Below are 20,764 nucleotides of genomic sequence, written 5' to 3' on the forward strand. Positions count from 1 at the left end.
ATATTTTATTAATTAGTTTTAAATTAGTAGGAAAGAGAGACGATAAAAAAATTCTTTTTTTGAAAAAAAGGTGAGTTGCTGAGAGTTTTTCTCCTAAAACTCAACCTCTATGCTGGAGATCTTTGATGACAGCCTAGTGGTAGAATAGGTGCAGAGGAATTCTTAAGCTCAAGAATCCAATTCAAAAATCTCATTAAAGATGCTAAAAAAATTTAAGATCAACAAGTATCAAAATGATATAAGGCTACAAAATAAAAATAACGTAACTTTAGGCAACTTCACAATATTAAATGAAATGCATATTCTGATAAATATAATAATATACGACAAATAAATTTAGAAGTTACAAAATATATATATATATATATATATATATATATATATATATATATATATATATATATATATGTGTGTGTGTGTGTGTGTGTGTGTGTGTGTGTAAAATAGCTTATACCAATTGGAGAATATACATCGTATTACTCTAAGACAACCTCCGTAGGCAAGTATGTGTTTCGTTAATAGAAGGAATAAAAAGGCTTCACGTTACACTGATTTTACCTAGAGGAAAACATTTCCAATAAACGTTTTTCTCCCTCTTAGGATATTCAAGATCTTGGCTCAACACTACACGCCACTCTCAAGGACTATAAATGGTAACAATTTAATAACATGCACATTAAAAATATATATTTACACTTCTACTGCTTCATCAAGTCCTATTAGTAAATAGGAATGTTACATTTATCCATGAATGATTAACTGATCATAAATATTTAATACTCAAATGTGGCCATAGTACAAAAAATACTAATCAGCATTATTAGTAATAAATCTTTCCTAACTTCACTTAATATCCTTTCATGTACATTAAGAGTTATTTAATACTTTATCAAATTTAACTATAATATGTTTCCAATTGACTATAAAATTACAAATCTATGAATATTCAATTTATTTAAAATATTACATGATTAAAATAAATCCGGATTCAATAGTTAAATTTGTCAAATTTGTAAGTGTTCACGACTTTACTCTTAAGAGTAAGTAGGTCTTCTCCCAGTGTGGTAATTGCTGGAATTTTTACTGTTGAATTTTGAGGGGTGCCACCACCCTGCAAAATTCAACCCATTTGTCAGGCGAATCAGTGACTGGCACAGGGGACCACTGTATTTCTGAACACTACAATTGAAGCAATTTAATGCCATAATTTACATTCACTGATGACAGCAACAGACATTGACTCACCCAGATTAGAAATTTTAGAGGATAACAACAAAGTGCACATTATACGCATACAAAGCTCCAATGAATAAGCCCCCTTGACTAGAAAAGGCAAGTCTTTTCAAAACATCAACCCCCAACATTCTTCTTCCAACTTAACATGAATATTCACATATACTAAGCCTAAATTTGCCATCTCCCACTACTAATTTATTAAAGAAATCTGTTTTGGTCTCTTTTTTTTCTAGCACAATTAATGCCTGGTGGTGTCTCTACAAATTAAGTTTACAATTAGCTAGTGCGTTTCACATTTAATAACATGAAACTTACCCAGCCCAAATAGACCAACTTCCTTCCCACAAACAATTTGAAGCAACAAGAAGAAGGATCAGCATTTGGATGCTGACAAACAAACGCAAAACCACAAGAAAGATGTCAAAGTTTCAGGTTTCGGTCGTGTCTGAGCTTATTACGGTCCCGTCTTCCACTGAGGAGATTGGCAGTTTGCTTCCACAACTCATCTTCTTCACATCCTGGCTGGAACAAATGAAGATTCTTCTCACCATATTACAGAATTCGCTGCAAGAAAATATGATGCCAATAAGTATGGTGTTACACTGATTTATTAAATTATCTACTTGTACTTATTAAATCGGCACTTCTATTCCTAATAATTCTTTCAGCAGAAACATTGTGTTTAAATAGATAATTAGATACTCACGGCCATGGATCATCTCCCACAAGCATCATGTCACCTTCATCATCAGTGAAGACAATTTCCCACTTATTCCTGTGTTGAAGCTGTCCCTTGATGTTAAACATATCCTCCAATTCATTTATAAGTTGACCGTACCCATCCAACATGGTCAAATCCACAGCACGACCCACTGCAACTCCCTGCATTTGAACCTTTTGGCAGGTTTTGAACATCAATGGAAGGCTCATGTTAGAAAATTTTCTTGTTAGACTTGTATTATAAAGCATGTAAACTATTTATCTAAACAAACAATCTATGTTCAAAACCTTGGTTCGACTTCTACAAATTTGCTTGCTCTGAGTATCCTTTGGTGATACTTGCAGCTGTTCTTGTTTCCTCTCCATGGAAGAAGCCATTGATACATCTGACTTATGGCCAGCATCGGTTCGGGACAAGGTGCTGGTACAGCCTTCAGTAGTAACTTTGGGTACATTTACTGCTTGTGCAGATGCCTTCTCTACAGAAGGAGAGTTCCTAGAAGGATCAATAAGGTCAATTCCAAACAACCGATAACTTGTAGCAGTCTCAACTTTGCTCTCCTTGTCAACTTGGTCGAGCACATGATCATTGTTCAATTTGGATGAGTGAGGCTTTGAAACCGGCCAAGCTGAGACAATCTTGCTATCATCTGTTACGTCCTGAAACAAATGAGAGGGACAACTAGAATGCGGAGAAGATAGCCAACTTCCTTCTGTCTGATTCCTTAACATAGTGTTGCCACTGTTGCTTTTACTATTCATGTCAGTTTGCATATGATGCCACGTACCAGTATTGTCATTCCATTTGCTTTCCGCCAAAACATTTTTTTGTGCCATGTCAGCCTGTTGCAGACCAGCATCCCAGAAAACAGAAGCAACAGATGTTGTGTCTATAGTTTGAAAGTAATTGTCAAGTGTCAAACAAAACCAATATAACTCAATCAATACAAGAAATGAGGAGTTATTAAAATAGTTCCTCACCAACATCTGGAGTTTCGCTGGGTGGCCGGGGCCTTTTAGTCTTTACCATAGTAGGTTGAACTGAGGGTGTAGAAGCAGAAGCAACAAAGGGTTCTATCTCCCATGGTGAGACCCTATCAGGTCTGGGAACAGCTGCAGGTTCATCCCATTGAACCTGAAGATTGACAAAATATGAAAAAATGATAATCGTTTGATTACCAAAAATAAAAGAAACAACTGCAGAGTGAAAGATGACCATACCTTGAGTGATCGCCATTTTGAATTTACCCAATGAGGAGAAATATCTTCCACTCCAACTATGGTACCCGAAAATCTGATCAACAGTGTATAAGAATGAAGAGATATGAAAAGGTTACACATAATAAACCAACCAACTTAATAAATTTTACTACCTTTTGTCAGTCTCAGCAGAATCATCCCCCTCGAATCTCATCTTAAACCTCATGCCGACACTGAACTTTTTGTCCATAGCCTCTAAATACTTGTTCACGCCTATGATGAATTGGCTCGTCCTAAGCAAACAAAAGCCGTGTCAACAATCATCGATAAATTATTTATCACCAAACGCATTTTCTAGTTCTTGAAACAAGTAAAATTTCTACCTTGGCTTATAATATACTACAAAAAGAGTCTGAGTTGCAACAGCATGAGAGGCGGTTGCAAGAACCCCCAGGTGCATGCTTTGACTAGAAATCACTGATGAAGGCATGCTACTTGCTTGACGAGCTAGACGTCTTACGCCCACGCGTAATTCCCCATTGTCCCCTCTACACACAAGATCTTCGTTAAAGTAACAATAGCATAGCAAAACAGAACAAATCTGGCATGAATTTGCAGTAAAAACCCAGAAATTTTCTGAACCATATGAATAAAACTAACAAAAAGAAAAGTAATTAATGTTTACCTCAAGAACACAAAGGTATCTCCAGCAACTAATCTCTTGGAGGTCACAAAAGTACTCCAGCCAGTCGTGAGCAAGTGTCTGCGTGGTTGACCTGATAAAAAAGAAAAACAAGTTCAAGGTAAAATTAGTAGGCAATCAGAAAGTTAAATCACAAGGACTGAAAAGAAAATTTCCCAATTCTCATTTCCTTTACCTCTAAATATATGCTTAAAGCGCCATTCATAACCATGAAGATCCTTTGCAACCAATTCCTGAGTTGGTGTTGGTTGGGACATGTCCTAATAAAACAAATTCAAACATAGTTTTCCAAAATAAGACAATCTGGAAAAGGACACCAACAAACAATTCAACAAATACCGGAACAGATCGCATTACCAACACAGGAAGGCATTCCGTGGCATGTTTCCTGAGAACGGAGAAGCCTCCATGGGTGCTGGTATCTGAAGCAGTCAAGACCTTGCTGAACGAGTGAACTGGTGCTCTTGGAGGTTCAGCAGTGCACGGATCAGCATTTGTAGGCTCGTCTTGCTATGACGCATTTATTCCATTAGAATCTATACAACTTGGGAAAAGAATCTAAGGTTGACCGTGAAAATACGGAAAATCAAAAGGGCATCTACATCCTTACACTAGATTCCGGCACCAAAGTAATTTGCGCATAAACCTCGTCCGTTTCTTGCTCAGCCTAAAACATGCCAAAATTCAAGGTAAGCTTTCATATCCTTTTCCAGTTTTCCCCCATAACATAAAAATCAACATTTTAAAAGACGATCCGTGACCGCAATTTTGACTACAGCATGAAGGTTTTTGGAATCTACATGACCACAATTGCAGTCACATCAACCTCATTTGCCCACAATTTCTCACAACAACAAGGATCGTGTAAAAATTACGACCACGATCGGAATTTAAAACCTCACACAATAATAGAAACTCCATAAAAAACCAAGATGCCCCTTCCACCATCTTCTCGACACAACCAAACAAGATTCATAATTTCCCCTTCACAAAATTTAAATTAAAAAAAAATAACAAAATGAAGAATAATTGCAAGAGAAAAGAAAATTACCAGTAAATGAACATTCACAACTCGACATAGGATCTTCGTGGGAAGCTTCAGCAAAGGAATCCTCTGATTCAGTTCCTGGTTTGTTGAAGCCTCTAACTACACCACCACCATCACCACCAAACAACATCAATAAATTTAAAAAAAAAATCAAAATTCACGTTCTTCTAGCTGTTTCATGTACAAATCTTCCAAAACAAAGACAAATTATATCTTCATCTTCATTATTACACACAAAAATAAAAAACAAAAACATAAAAAAATATATTATTTTTTGCAAAAACTCACTTGCTCCATGTGGCCTTGTGGGAAATAGAAGACTCTCTGGCCAACACGAGGAACATCCACCAGTGGTCCCGCGCATGCCTTCCACTGCTGCTCATACAGCTCATCCTCACCACTCTCACCAGAACCAACCACTGCAAAAAAAAAAAAAAAAAAAAAACAACAACAACAACGTTAACCAAAACAAACAAACCTCAAATTCCACAAAAGAAAAAAAAACATTTATTCACTCATTCGACTCCCACCTTCGCCATGCGCCCCGCGGCTCAACATGGTTCAACACAAGTCAACGCCCCCCCTCCCCCCCCCCCCCCCCCCCAAAAAAAAACAAAAGAAGAAATATTCACGACAACAAAACCATTCGCTTTGTCAAGTTTTGTCACCAATCTGAATCAGTGAATCCTCTTTACAAGATCCCGTTACAAAAAAAAAAATCTTGAAGACAGCGTCTAACGTAAGAGTTCCAGAGTTACAAAAAAAAAAAGAAAACACTCTTCAGAAGAAGAAGATGAAGAGGTTCCGTTGAAGTTGAACGACGACGCTGTTGCGGTCTTTGTCTGTGAAACGGCGTTACTCGGTTGGAATAATGAATGTCCAAACTCTTTCTCCGTTGTAACGAAGTGAGTCCTTTTGTTTATTAATTTATACGTCCAATTTCGTTGCCTCATTTAGTTTATTTCTATTTTTTTTTAATTTCAACTTGTGGTGTTGTCGTGTCATGTGTGTCGCTTGTGTGTTGTCTATTCCCACCAGACACAAGAAACAAGCCTATTTCAGTGGCTGTGTGACTTGTGTGTGTTAGTTGTTACTAGACATGCTTGTTTATACACTAGCTAGTGCTCGTTTTACTTTTTTTTACATGTAGTAGTGTAGTACCTAATAAACTTTTTGGAGTTTCTTTTCTAGAGATTAATTTATTTATACATTTTCTAGAAATTAAGTTAGGTACATTTTTCAAATAAATACTAATGCATTTATTATTTTTTTTCTTGATCGTCAAATGTTAATTGTTTGCTGGAGAAACAAACAAATCAACCTTATATCTTCTAATAAATTTATTATAATTAGTAATTTATAGTTTTTTATAAGTAAAAATTGAAAAATGTGTCAGAAAATTTACAATAACTCACACATTATATTTAATTAATTAAGTTAGATCTTTTAACAATAATTTATAATTAGATGATGGTGTAAAGACTCCTTACACTTTTTTTATGAATTAAAAAAGAAAAGGAATAAAAGAGATAAAAGATGGAGAGAATTATAAAATACTTATGATGCGAGTCAAACCAAGAATTTTTTCACCTCTTGTCTAATCTAAAAGGCCTTTGTTTGGAGTAGGTGTTCATTGGAGCATTATATGCAACATTAAATGTGAATCCACTTCAAGATGATAAAAGCACTCAACTTATATTCTTTGAGCAATACTTCTTCTATTGGATTCAATCATCAAATCAACTTTTGCTCAAAGCAAGTCTCCATAGTAGTGACATTCCTTTTTAGGTGAAAAAAGAGTTTAAATTTGATTGTTCTCTTACTTTCTTCACTTCAACAAATCATGTGAAGGATGTTCGAACATTTTCTACACAAAGATCAAGAAATCAAAGTATTAAATCAATTTTTAATGCTTCACAAAACTAGCATTTGTCTACCATCATGTTATTCATCATATGCAAATACAACATTTTCATCTATTAGCATATCAAACTCAACTTTTGAAACTTAGTATTTATTTGTATCAAATCAAAATTATTTAGAGTTCTTATTTGTCTTATGACTCAACAGTTTCTATCCTCAATATGAAAATGATTTATAAAAGGAATCTATACACCTGATATTTTTTAGGAGTTTTAAGTAATTATAATTTGAAAATGAAAAAGGTCATAGATTACATTCTTAACATCGAAATAGAAATATAATAATTATATTGATTGTTATGATTAATTAATTGCAAACAAATTTTTTATAATTGTAATTTCAAATAATAGTTAATTATTTTAAAATATATTTTATAATTAATTTAACCAATCACTAATCGTTAGACTAAATAATTAGACTAATTCAATTATAATTTATTTAATTAATTAATTTATAACAAAAATTGAATCCATACATTAGTATAAAGCGACGTATTATAAAGATAAATGTAGTCAATTTTTAACAACATTAACTTGATTAGTCAGTTAATTCTATAAAATAATTACTTTTTGCAAGAAAAAACAAACGAATCAATCATATATTAAAAAAATCAAATCAATTTTTTGTAAGAATTTTATTCGATCCGATATTTCATTTTAATTAAAAAATCAAATCAATCAGATATTAGAAAAATCAAATCAAATTGCTCTAACAATTTTAATCTGATATTAATATTTAATGCAAAATTATAAATTAACTTGTAATAAAAAAATTATAATTGTAATTATAATTAAAATCTTTATAATTTAAAAATGTTTTATAATTAAAGACTGCAAATTCGAATAACTAAAATGAAATCAATCAAATATTTTTTCAAAAAAACAAATCAAATCAATAAAAAAAGAAATCCTAATTTCATTAGTTGCTACATATATAATCAACTATATATCCATAATGACCAACAATTATTAAGAATTAAAATGTTATACTTTATAATCTGTGGTTAAAATAAATAAATAAAAATTAATTTAATTGCAAATAATTAGTATTAGAAATTTAAAAAATTTATAAATTTACATTTTTTATAAATATATCCATAAATAATGTTATACTTTTTAGAATTTTTCTAATGAATTCGTTTACCTTATTGGAAAGATAAGAAAATTGTTTTAAAGGTTATATAAAAAGTTTATGTTGATAAAATTGTTTGCTAAATTTTACTATAGATTGAATCTGCCCTATTTTTTAAGTTAAGGTTTTTAATGCATGGTTACTTTGTTATGTTAAAGTATTAATTTTTACTAAGTTAAGTTAAGGTTTTTAATGAATGGTTACTTTGCTATGTTAAAGTGTTATTTTTTTATTAAGTGTTGCTATGTGGAATTGTTAATTTTGTCTAAGTGGTGTATGTTGATTTTAATTGTGATTATATGAAATGCAATATGTGTTTTTATGATCAAAAGACCCGAGAAGTATGAATCCTGGATAATTATAATTGTGGAAAGTGTTTCTTTATTTAGAGCAGGAGGTGTGACCTCAGGCTTTTGTCACACGTGATGATTTGTGTGTGACCCAATTGACTTACAACTTGGAACAATAATGAACTTGTGTGTTAGACCCTGTGTGTGGTAGTTACAAGAACTTGTGTGTGAGTCCTAGTGTCGACTAGAACCTTATTCTAATAGGCCTAACACGTCTCAAAAGACGTGCAACTTTTATGTAGTGGATGCAGGGACTCAGGCACGAGTCCTGATGTTGACTAGAACTTGTTCTAGTGGACATTATGTATCTCAAACAATGTACAATGTTGTGTGTTAGTTCACAGGGACTCGAGCATGAGTATCCATGTGGGTAGGATGTTTTCTTCGAGATAGTAGTGCACTTGAGAGACATGCAAGTAGACGCAGACTCACGATGTAATGTTGAGATATTCTTCAAGAGAGTTGTAGAAGGGGGTCGTGTTAGAAGTTATGAAAGCTCACTAAACGGCGGTCGATTGGTGGTTTCGCACCACTAGGTGTGGATGTGATCCTTGTTTTTGTTTATGATTTTAAGTCGAGAAGATTTTCGGACTTGGTTTGTCTTTCAACGACATTCAATACTTGAGCAGTCGGGCCCCACAATGACGATAAAGTAAACCCTCGGTGATGACTGATTGAGGAGTAAATCCTTAGAGTTGGGATGGCCTCATAAAATGGTACCTGAGGTATGCTCGCTGACTTGAGAGTTCTTATGGATAAAGGTGTCAAGCTTATACTCGTGTTTCCATAGTGTTGACTTGGCAATCCGATAGATGCAAGGCATGACCAGTCGGTAAGAGCCTTAGCATCATACAATCCTCTTAATAGTCATCGAAACTAAAATGTTGTAAGACCATTGAGCTCTAGGAGTTCATGATGTAAGCTCCATTGGAGCTTGTAGGCCTAGGATCTTCTTCATCAATGGATCCCTTTGCTTTTTGGAAGATAAATGACAGCGGAATGGAGAAGGAAGAGAGAGAGGAGACGCCACTTCAAGGAGAAGATGAGTCTAGAAGAAGCTCACCAACATAAGAGGCCATGGATAAGAGCTTGGAGGAAGAAATAGATGAATGAAGAGAGAGGGAGAGAAGAGCACAAAATTTTGTGCTCTAAAAGAGCTCTGAAATCTGAAGTTAATATTCAAATGATCAAAGTTCAAAAAAAATACACACATGACCTCTATTTATAGCCTAAGTGTCACACAAAATTGGAGGGAAATTTGAATTTCAATTCAAATTTCACTTGAATTTGAAATTGAATTTGTGGAGCCAAACTTTGGAGCCAAAATTTCACTAATTATGATTAGTGAATTTTAGTTATGGTTCAGCCCACTAATCCAAGATCAATTCCAAGATTCTCCACTAAGTGTGCTTAGGTGTCATGAGGCATGTAAAGCATGAAGGACATACACAAAGTGTGACTATATGATGTGGCAATGGGGTGTAGTAAGCAAATGCTCACCTCCCCCTCTAAAATTTAATTGGATTGGGCTTCTACCAATTCAATTAAATTTATTTCCAACCACACACATCAAATATTCACTTAGTGCATGTGAAATTACAAAACTACCCCTAATACAAAAACTAGTCTAGGTGCCCTAAAATACAAGGGCTGAAAAATCCTATATTTCTAGGGTACCCTACCTACAATATGGAGCCCTAAATACAAGGATCAAATATAATGACATCCTAGTCTAATATGTACAAAGAGAATTGGACCCAAACTTGGCCCATGGGCTCAGAAATCTACCCTGAGGTTCATGAGAACCCTAGGGCCTTCTTCAACAACTCTAGCCCAATCCTCTTGGAGCCTCTTGCTCATGGCTCTAGTGACTGGTCCCTTCCTAGGGAGGATTGCATCAGTTCCAGTGGTAGTTGCTTACCTGACCAATGTGATATATATGTTGATTTATTAAAAAAAAAGTGATGCCTTAAGATGCTTGTGAGATCCAGTAGACAACCACAACATAGTGGTTGCTAGTCTTAGGAGTATTGACTTGTGTTTAGATTTTTTTGTGTTTTGGCTGACAAAACATAAAGACTTACCCCTTACATTTTTATTTTTAAGGTCAGAAATGGAGTCAAAGCTTATTCTTAAGCTTGAATGTGGAGTTTGGAAGATGGTTCCCGAATGTGGTACGGGGCGTTGACCACATTATTGGGTACCTTCGATTCACGACAATGTTCCTAGTTAAGATCAAGAAGGCACCATAGTATGTGGAGTATTTCATATGGTGGGTACAACCCACATCGTTTTACTACTATTATGCCAAACCTATAGAGATCATAGATATTTCGTCTTTGTTGTCTTCTTCAGACATGTCGGAGTATGTGCCAAGGCCACCTTATGTCGGGGAGGACTCTCCTCAGTATATGTTAGGGCCACACTATGTCGGTGAGGACTCCTAGCATACAGTGATAACCTCTCTTGCCCCAACACCCATTTTGAGGGACGAAGAGATCGAGGAGGACCCAGAGATGTTAGAGAAGGAACAGTCAGAGGTGACAGAAGAGCCTCTTAATCATGCAATGGAGGATGGCATGGCAATAGTAGACGAGGAGCTTCCCTAGGGAGGAGTCGAGTGGCTCATTGAGGAAAGCAGTAAGGAGGATCCCGATGAGGATATAGGGGATGTTTCCTTATAGGAGTCCCGCTGTTAGGGATATTCTAAATTGCTGACCTCTTGTCCTACCTTTTTTGCGTATATTTTATCCCTTAGGTTTGGGTTAGTGGTGACTCCTCTTGGACTAGATGTCTTTCTTTCTTTTGCATATGTATAAGTAGACCTAGGTTCTAGATATTTTGTTTTTACTTGCAGTCATTAACTTTTTATTATGTGTATTTTGGGACATATCCATACTCTGATGTATCTAATGGTTTCAAACTTAATACTTATTGTAATTAAGAACTCAGTTTAAGTTTCTATCACTTCTATTTCAGTTCATTCAAAAAATGTATGGTTTATATTCGAAATACATTTATTTTTACCGAATGATTTATTTTTCTGTCACGACTTATATGTATAAATGAATTAAAAAAATTACTCACATTTTCTTATGGTAAAATATTTTCACAATCGTATTAATGAACATGATTATATTAAAATGAGTTTACATAAAAAGGAAAAGTTGATGTTTATTCATAATAGACTTTAGGGTGTCACAAGGGGAGAACCTCACTAAAGGTAGCTAGCCAAGTTCTCTTACAAAAATTAGTCATCGATAAAGCTAGTAAATACTTCGTACTAACAATATGGTTACCCCAAAAATCCCATTCAACTAATTCAAGCATAAAGACAAATATCCTCCTCCTTTTCTCAAATAAAAGAGTAATTTTATTTGTCATATTACTTGGCATTGTTGCACATTAACATCAAATCACTTTTAACCTTATGTAGTTGTTGCACCGTCAATCTTAAAATACAAGTATAAAAAAATTAATATTAAGTATATTACAATACTATAATACATACAATTAGGATTGGGTCTATTAGCGCAAATTGCAACAACTTCCCTTAAGATTTACTCAAATGGCACATGCACTCTGTCGCAACCTACCCTTCGATAGGAGGGCGAGGTGAAAATAAAAAGGCGCGTCTTCCAAAAAGGAGAACACGCGGGAGTTACTACCAACGTTTATTCGAGGAAAACGTTAGAAAAACCAAAAGGAGGATTGCGAATTTTGAAAATAAGGATTCGAGAGTTGTTTACATGTAGGGAAGGTAATAGCACCCCACATGCCCGTCACAAGGGACGAAAACCTTTAATCAAGTGTGCAACGTGACTTCAAAAAAATTATTTATTTTTCCCTTTTTTATATCTTTTTATTTTTGGGGTCGACAAGGGGATGCCCTTGCTCCTACGTATCCTCAAGTGCGATGAGGAATTCAGACCTACGTAGTTCTTTAAAAGTGAGAATGTTTATGGGTCAAATTGTTTTTTATGCTTTTGAAAGGTTCATTTTTAATTAATAAGAACAAAAGGGATCGTTAAGGCGTTGGACCTTCAAAGATCTGAAGTGACTTTGATGGAGAGAAATTCAGTTATGCGTTGGTTTTATTTTTGGTTTTATTAACTTTCAATGTCTTTAAAAGACAACTTTACAGCGCTAATGATCGGTTAAGATTAAACTTTACAAAGAAACAAGATTTACCGATGATAGATGAAGGAAATGAATATGCACAAAACAACAAGGGGGACCCCTAAGGGTGCATAGATCACATTTAAATCTTAAAAACAAAACTAACCGACGGTCGCACGAAGAACACCGAACAAGGAACGATGTAAGGATTGATCACAGTCGTGATTCCACAGCGCCTCGGCTTCGTTTCCTCGTCTTTCTTCTTCTTCTCTCTTATTTCTCTCAATTTCCTTCACTACCCAATGTTGGAACCCCTTCTCAGCCCCCCTAGCACGCCTGTTTATAGGAAAAAGGGTCACTTTGGGGACTTGTAACTTGCCCAGGCGAGCTAAGGCTTACTCCTAAAGTCATGAGCTCGCCCAGAAGAGCTAGTTCCTTAACCCTGAAGTTGTTTGATGGCCCAGGCGAGCCAGATGTTGGCTTGGGCAAGCTGAGGCCTATAAAATGCAAGGAAAAGACCATTTTGCCCTCCTTTCTTGGTATCTTTTGTTTTCCGGATCAAAACACCGAGTGGTTCATCGCTTTGCACTGTAACTAGCGTCCAATGTCGTAAATCGACTAGCAAGAATTAGAAGATCAACAAACAATGGTCCCCAGACGAAATTAGGGTCTGACAGATGCCCCTCTTTACTTATCTTTTTTTAAAATGAAAAGGTAAGTAAAGATAAGGACACCAATTTCATCTGAGCGATCTTGCTATTCGAAATCGGTTGCCCGAGGAAATAAAGGAAGTGAGACCTGAAAAAAATGGATATTGGCATTGAAGTATTGAAAGTATTAAGCAAAAGATGTCATAGTCTTGTACAATAAAATTGGAGACATTAAAGTATTTGGGAATATAAAAGACAGAAGACATTGAAGTCTTTGAAATGTAAAGGACAAAAGACATTGAAGTCTTTGGAATGTAAAGATTAAAGACATTGAAGTCTTTGAAATGTAAAGGATAGAAGACATTGAAGTCTTTGGAATGTAAAGATTGAAGACATTGAAGTCTTGCAGATGTAAAAGATCGAAGACATTGAAGTCTTGTAATTGTAAAAGATAGAAGACATTGAAATCTTTGAAATGTAAAAACTGAAGACATTGAAGTCTTGTAAATGTAAAAGACAGAAGACATTGAAGTCTTTGAAATGTAAAGGACAAAAGACATTGAAGTCTTTGGAATGTAAAGACAGAAGACATTGAAGTCTTGTAAATGTAAAAGACTGAAGACATTGAAGTCTTGTAAATGTAAAAGGCTGAAGACATTGAAGTCTTGTAAATGTAAAAGGCTGAAGAAATTGAAGTCTCTAAAAACTTTCACTAAAATATGAACACACTTGGTAAAGAAACAAACCTCCAAACCGATCAGAACAACACACATTTTTTTCAAAACTAATGCGACGAATGAGGAATGAAAGCACAAATATAGAATTTCTCATAACCAACAATGAGATTAAGACATTTTGCATTTCGTTTCTAAAGGAGCATTAGAAGAAACACTGAATTCAAATAAGTAGAGGAAAACCGCTCAAAGTTGTATAAAGCTTCACACGGGCAAGTGTTTCATCTCAATTCCTAATCACAGATATGTTATAAATTGATTTTACAAGTCATTTCCTATCAAATCAAGGATAATGTGCATAATCATCATGGATCAATAGGTTTTTTTAAGGTTGGACTCGTAGGAAATTTTGGCTTTGGTGGCTTTGGTTGCTTTGGTTTTCTTTTTGTTTGTTTGTTGTGCATAGGAGAGCGGGCATAAAGATTTGGCTAGTAGCTTTAAATGGGAGATTACTTCCTATCCTTTCATGCTTTTGACCAAGTTGTCATTATTTTTCTTCCATTTCGCTCTTTACAACAACTCCACACATGGTTCAAATGTTTGTTTATTCTAAAGAACTTGTTCTTCCTTTCTATTATGCTTTTTGCTCTTTTCCATCTTTGATTGATCTTCTTTTCCTTTCTTGTTTTCTTCTCTTTTTTTTTGTTTGATGAATATTTACCTTCTTTTAAAAATCCATGACTAGACAAAAGATGATAGAAATCTCCCTTAAAAAAGACCCCTGCTCTCCTATCCTAGGGTAAGGTAGGAAACTTTCATCCTAGGTCAGGGTTCTGGTAAAAATCAAATGTCTGGCTCAAAAGGCTTGCAAATGGCAGAAAATAATGTACATTGGGACAACTGTTTGGCCAATGGCTTAGAAATAAAGAATGCCTAGATCACTTCCATGAATCATATGTTATGACAATTAGAAATTCATGCAAAACCAATCGTAGAACATATCCATGCGGACACTCAATATAAAATTTTGTGGTTACGTAGTCACTAAAGCTTAGGGTCTGTTTCCACATTCAGATCAAATCATTGTTTCAACAATTGTTCTTTTATCAAGTCCATGCAAAACATCTAAGTCCGCTTTGGTATTCGGGAAAGTCCTTCATTATTTTTATCCTCAAGATACACACATTTTTTTCAAAAACCCTTTTGTTGTTTCTTTTAAAAAAGCTTGTTAGTTTTGGAAAAAAAAGGTTGAAACCTAGACAAAGTTATAATTTGAGACTACACTATAAAAAATCAAAGAGCGCGCGAAAATAGAAAAGAAACCACGCATAAGTTTTTTTTTTAGTTTTTAGTTTTTTGTTTCAAACAATCATCATGACGCAATAACATAACAAAGTACTAAAAGCGATAAATAAGATAAAGACAAGTTCACAAATTTAGAAGGTCCTTATAGAGAGGCTCAGTCTCCTCAAAGGAAAAAATCCATCACATTTGTCATATCTCCATCCTCCTCAGCTCCATCTTCACCTCCTTGGGCCTCCATAGGACTTGCTGCCCCTGAAAATTAAGCCTGTCCCTAGGCCATGCGACAGTGGCTCTGAACTGCTCGGGAGTAGGCCATGGGTAAGGGTTGGGGTCCTAGCACTACTGGTGCAATGTATACTGATAGAAGCTATCATTCAACTGCACCTGGCCCCCTATGGTTTGCTGCCTGCTAGTCAGCCAAATGCTGCATGTATGCATGCATCTGGAGCTCCATCCTTTGCATGTGAGCTGAAATGGACTCTAGGGATGGTGGCTGATGTGGAGGCGATGGTGGTGCATCTGCTGCTAGCTACTGCTACTGGTCTTGCCCCGGTTGTTGTGCCTGCCTTGGCATGGAATACTTCTCAATGAAGGACCTGTTAATGGGGGCTGGATGAGCTTTGTGGGCATGACCGGTACCCTGTAGAAATAGCAGAGGCCTATGATCAATGCTGGAAATCCCAGTGCCCTGTTGGACTTCTCTAGTGCAATACCTACAAACTGATAGATGACATTCGAGATAAGTTGTGCTACATGAACACTAATCTGGATCAGGATAGCATAGACCAACTGGCATTTAGGCAGCGGGAGATCAGAATTATGGTCATCGGGAAGGATGTTGCTGAGCAGAAGCGTCATCCAGATTTCAGTCAAAGCGGTCATGCTAGTGCGCATGAGCCGTACCCGCCTCCTTGCTACGCTTCGTGCAAAATCATGTCCCGGGGAGCACAGTAACTGGCCTATGGCTTCTTCATCAAAACCTGAGACTTGGCTTCTTCTTTTAGCGTATTCGCAATGTTGTCCCTCTTCTAAGATCAACGGATGCCCCAAGAATTGGTTGATAGCATCTTCATCATATGGGATCCATTGGCCCTGCACCCAGGAACGCTTATCCATAACTCCTTCTTTAGTGGGCCAGGCATTTGCGTAGAACTCCATGACTATCTCAGGGTTATACTTAGCCATGGGCTCCGTCGGCTGGGTCCAATGCCTTCTGGCAACCTCTGCCTGGAATTTTGCATACTTTCCCTCTGCTAGTTGGACCCGTCTTTCTTTGAGGAAAGACCAATCCTTAATCATCTCGAAATGGCGTTGATGCTCCTCACTTCGAAAATGGTGCCCGTTAAACTCAATTTCCGCTTGCGGGGCTGCACCATATCCCTCCCCTGTGGTGGCTTTCCTAGCCCTTTTAGCAAAAAGCTTCTTCGGAGCCATCGCCTATAAAGACATATCCAACTAAAATTTAGCATAAAAATAATTTTGCATGAAATACATAGCCACATTATTTTAGTTATCCCAAGTATAGCAACCAAGAAGTCAATCAATTTTGTGTGGTTTTTATTAATTGTATGTGTTACCATACAACTAATAAAGATCACAACTCAGTATGTATTATTTTGAAAGAAAGAATTTGACATTCTACAGTAATTCATGTGTAATGTACCCACCCTAGTGCAACAAGTTTAGCCAAACAATTGGGCCAATTGAATCTAAATAACTTTAAGCATTCATTAATGACTCATGTATTTGCATATAAAGAAATGTCTGAAATTTCAAGCTTAGTTTATACCCTTGGCATTTAATTTAACAACCTAAGTTGATCATACACCTAAAATAATGGCTGGAATATGTAAAGATCATTACCCATTCAAACTTCAAAATAACACATAGAATAGCCATTGTGACATTTCATCAAACAGTTGGTGTGCACATGTTAAAGCATGTATAAATGAAGGATAAGGAGCAACATGACATGCAAATTTGTAAAAGAACCAAAGATAGGCCTAGAGCCATCCAGCACAGCCACCAATCAAAGCATTTGATTATGGGTTTACATACAACTCAAATGGCTTTTGTGATTTTGAAGAGAATGGGGTGAAATCAAATTTCACCCTTCATTTTATTTTTTTTCTATAGTGCACACTCACCCAAGCGAGTTAACTTAATTTTTTTTTTGAAAAAAAAACTTTATTATTATTATTTATTATTTTGTTACTATATATATATATTTTCCTCTAAACTTTATAATTAGGTATAAAATTCTTGGCAAATTCATGAGATAATTCAATAAAAATAAACAACCCTAACCCGCAACGGAAAGCGTAAAACATAAAATTAAAGAGCAAGGTTAGAGATACTAGGTTGCCTCCTAGGAGCGCTTCTTTAATGTCTTTATCCAGACGCGTGGTATGTGGTCGAGGCTTCGCCATCTCATCCTCCCTAATTCTTTTCCTTGATTGTGAGCAAATCCGATTATGAACTTAGCACCTGTTGGCACCTACTCTAATGTCTTGACAAAGAAAATGTTAACATGCAAATGTTAAAAAAAATGCTACGATATGCTCGTATCACCTTTCCATTTGCCCCTAGGCTTACCCAAGTTGGTGTGGTGCTGACCATCACCCAAAATAACTCTTCATTCATTTTCCCATTTGCAAGATACTTTGATGATAAGATGTAGATGCATGCATGTTTATGATCGAACGTTAAACATAATAATTAAACAGGTGTTGTGATTTCCTCTTTTCGTTGTCGTGTTCAATTTTACTTAACGCTTATGACACTTCTGTTGAACGTGCCGAATGGCTCCGGAATACCGATCGTGTGAGTGAGAAAAAAAATGAGAGTGTACGTTGATGCCCGACGACAATAAAAGAGTGCAAAGGACACAACACTAGAGGGAGAGATGCAAATCATTAATCCATATTTATTAATGCTGCGATTATTGTTTTACAAAACACTTAAGACGTGGAGATCCTAATTAGTCCTTGAGGAGGTCCAAATATTGAGCCTTTGAATTGCCCCAAGTATTACACGTAATATCACTTGACGATGTCGGAATTCACAGGTGAAGGCAGCTCTTCATCATCCATGTTCATGAGCAACAATGCTCCTCCTGAGAAAGCCTTCTTCACCATAAACGGTCCTTCATAGTTTGGGATCTAATTACCTCAGTGATCCTTTTGAACCTGGGATACTTTCTTCAGAACCAGGTCCCCTTTACTGAACTTACGCGAGTGCACTCTTTTGTCAAAATCATTTTTTACTATGCTTTGATATAGTCACCCATGGCTCATGGCAGCCAATCTCTTACCCTCGATAAGATTTAACTGGTCAAAGCATGTCTGGGCCCACTCTGCTTCTTCGAATCCTGACTCTGCCAGGATTCTTAAAGAAGGAATCTCCACCTCAAACGGGAGCACAGCTTCCATCCCGTACACCAAAGAGAACGGGGTTGCCCTTGTAGATGTGCGTACAGAAGTCCGATACCCATGCAGTGTGAAGGGGAGCATCTCGTGCCAATCCTTGTATGATACGATCATCTTCTGAATGATCTTCTTGATGTTCTAATTAGCAACCTCAACTGCCCCATTCATCTTAGGCCTATAAGGCGTGGAATTATGGTGTTGGATTTTGAAGTCCTCACACATTTCCTTCATTATCTTGTTGTTTAAATTGGTGGCATTATCAGTGATGATCTTTTTGGGTAACCCATATCTGTAAATTATCTCCTTCTTAATGAATCTAATCACCACATTCCTAGTCACGCTAGCATATGAAGCTGCTTCCACCCATTTGGTGAAGTAATCAATGGTGACTAAAATGAAGTGATGCTCGTTTGAAGCCTTGGGTTTGATGGCCCCGATCACGTCTATGCCCCACATTGAGAATGGCCACGGTGCTGCCAACACGTTCAATGGTACAGGTGAAGCATTAACATTATCAGCAAAGGTTTGACATTTATGGCATTTCCTCACATGAACGCAACAATTGTTCTCCATAGTGAGCTAGTAATACCCCACCCTCAGAATCTTTTGAGCCATGGCATGTCCATTGGCATGTGTACCAAAGGATTTCTCATGCACCTCCCCTAACATTTGTTTAGCCTCTTTTTCATCCACACATCGAAGCAACACCATGTCATGGTTTCATTTATACAAGACATTCCTACTCAGGAGGAAACTGGCTGCCAACCTCCGTACAGTCCTCTTGTCATTGATAGAGGCCTTAGGTGGGTATTCCTTACTCTTAATGTATCGTTTGATATTGAAGTACCAAGGTTTACCATCATCCTCTTCCTCTTTTTTCAAACAACAATGTGCAGGCTCAACACGACATCTGAATTCGATGTACGACAAATCTCTGTGAGGGCTCACTTTGATCATGGACTATAGAGTGGCAAGGGCATCGGCCATCTAGTTTTCCTCTCTAGGAATGTGATGAAATGATATGTCATCAAAGAGTTCCATCACTTTCCTGATGTTAGCCTGGTAAGGTACCAACTTGTGGTCTCTGGTCTCCCATTCACCTTTCAACTGATGAATCACCAATGTCGAGTCCTCATATACTTTGAGCAACTTGACCCTAAAGTCCATTGCCGCTCGGATCCCTAAGGCGCATGCCTAATACTCCGCTATATTGTTTGTGTAGTCGAAACACAACCTAGCTGTGAAAGGTATATATTTCTTGTCCGGCGAAACCAACACTGCCTCAATCACATGACCTAGTGCATTAGACACACCATCAAACCACACAACCCACTTATCCCTATCCTCATCTTCAACCTCCTCCTCAAACAAGGCCATAATATCCTCATCAGGGAATTCTGGATGCATAGGCTGATAATCATTGTGGGTTGTTGAGCTAGATAATCTACCAAGGTGCTCCCTTTTATTGCCTTCTGGGTGACGTAGACGATATCAAATTCTGACAATAGAACCTGCCACCGAGCTATCCTCCTAGTGAGAGTGGGCTTTTCGAAGAAGTACTTGACGGGATCCATTTTGGACACCATCCAAGTAGTGTAACTCAGCGTATACTGCCTCAACCGGTGAGTTGCCCACACCAAGGCACAACATGTCCTCTCTAGCAACAAGTAGTTCATCTCACATGCTGTGAACTTCTTGCTCAAGTAGTAGATGGCCCGTTCCCTTTTTCCAGATTCATCGTGTTGTCCCAGCACACACCCCATCGACTCATCTAATATTGTCATGTATAAGATAAGGGGTATTCCGGGCACCGGTGGCATGAGCACAAGAGGATTCATCAAACACCGTTTTATCCATTCAAATGCCACTTAACAATCATTGTCCTATTGGACAGACTGATTTTTACGCAATAATCTGAAAAGAGGCACGTAAGTGGCGATTAATTGTGATATGAATCTCGTTATATAGTTCAACCTTCCCAAGAAACCCCGAACCTACTTCTCAGTATGTGGCTCGGGCATCTCGAGGATTTCTTTTACCTTGTTTGGATCCACCTCTATTCCTTTCTGGCTAATGACAAAGCCAAGCAATTTTCCAGATTTTACCCCGAATGTACACTTTGCGGGATTCAACCTTAACCTGTATTTACGCAATCGCCCGAACAACTTCTGCAAATTGACTAGGTGTTCTTCCTCCGTCCTTGATTTGGCGATCATGTCATCCACGTAGACCTCGATCTCTTTATGCATCATGTCATGGAATAATGCCACCATGACC

The 20,764-nt window shown here is 36.8% G+C and overlaps 2 protein-coding genes across 2 annotated transcripts; both read right to left on the reverse strand.

Moving 5' to 3' along the window:
• Window positions 1-937: 937 nt before the first annotated feature.
• LOC114415043 (auxin response factor 9-like) lies at window positions 938-5,809 on the reverse strand. The gene is made up of 14 exons (XM_028379549.1): window positions 5,438-5,809; window positions 5,196-5,326; window positions 4,911-5,006; window positions 4,470-4,526; window positions 4,217-4,369; window positions 4,035-4,119; window positions 3,842-3,932; window positions 3,540-3,704; window positions 3,330-3,449; window positions 3,178-3,250; window positions 2,938-3,091; window positions 2,245-2,846; window positions 1,943-2,130; window positions 938-1,800 (listed from the first exon to the last, which is right to left on the reverse strand). The coding sequence occupies exons 1-14, from the start codon at window positions 5,463-5,465 to the stop codon at window positions 1,665-1,667; spliced, it is 2,079 nt and encodes a 692-aa protein (XP_028235350.1). The 5' UTR covers window positions 5,466-5,809; the 3' UTR covers window positions 938-1,664.
• Window positions 5,810-19,681: 13,872 nt separating this feature from the next.
• LOC114367144 lies at window positions 19,682-20,250 on the reverse strand. Its single transcript, XM_028324290.1, has 2 exons — window positions 19,999-20,250; window positions 19,682-19,897 (listed from the first exon to the last, which is right to left on the reverse strand). Exons 1-2 carry the CDS (start codon window positions 20,248-20,250, stop codon window positions 19,682-19,684), a joined length of 468 nt encoding a protein of 155 aa, XP_028180091.1.
• Between the last annotated feature and the right edge of the window lie 514 nt (window positions 20,251-20,764).

The sequence above is a fragment of the Glycine soja genome, chromosome 1, assembly GCF_004193775.1.
Source record: "Glycine soja cultivar W05 chromosome 1, ASM419377v2, whole genome shotgun sequence".
Lineage (NCBI taxonomy): Eukaryota > Viridiplantae > Streptophyta > Magnoliopsida > Fabales > Fabaceae > Glycine > Glycine soja.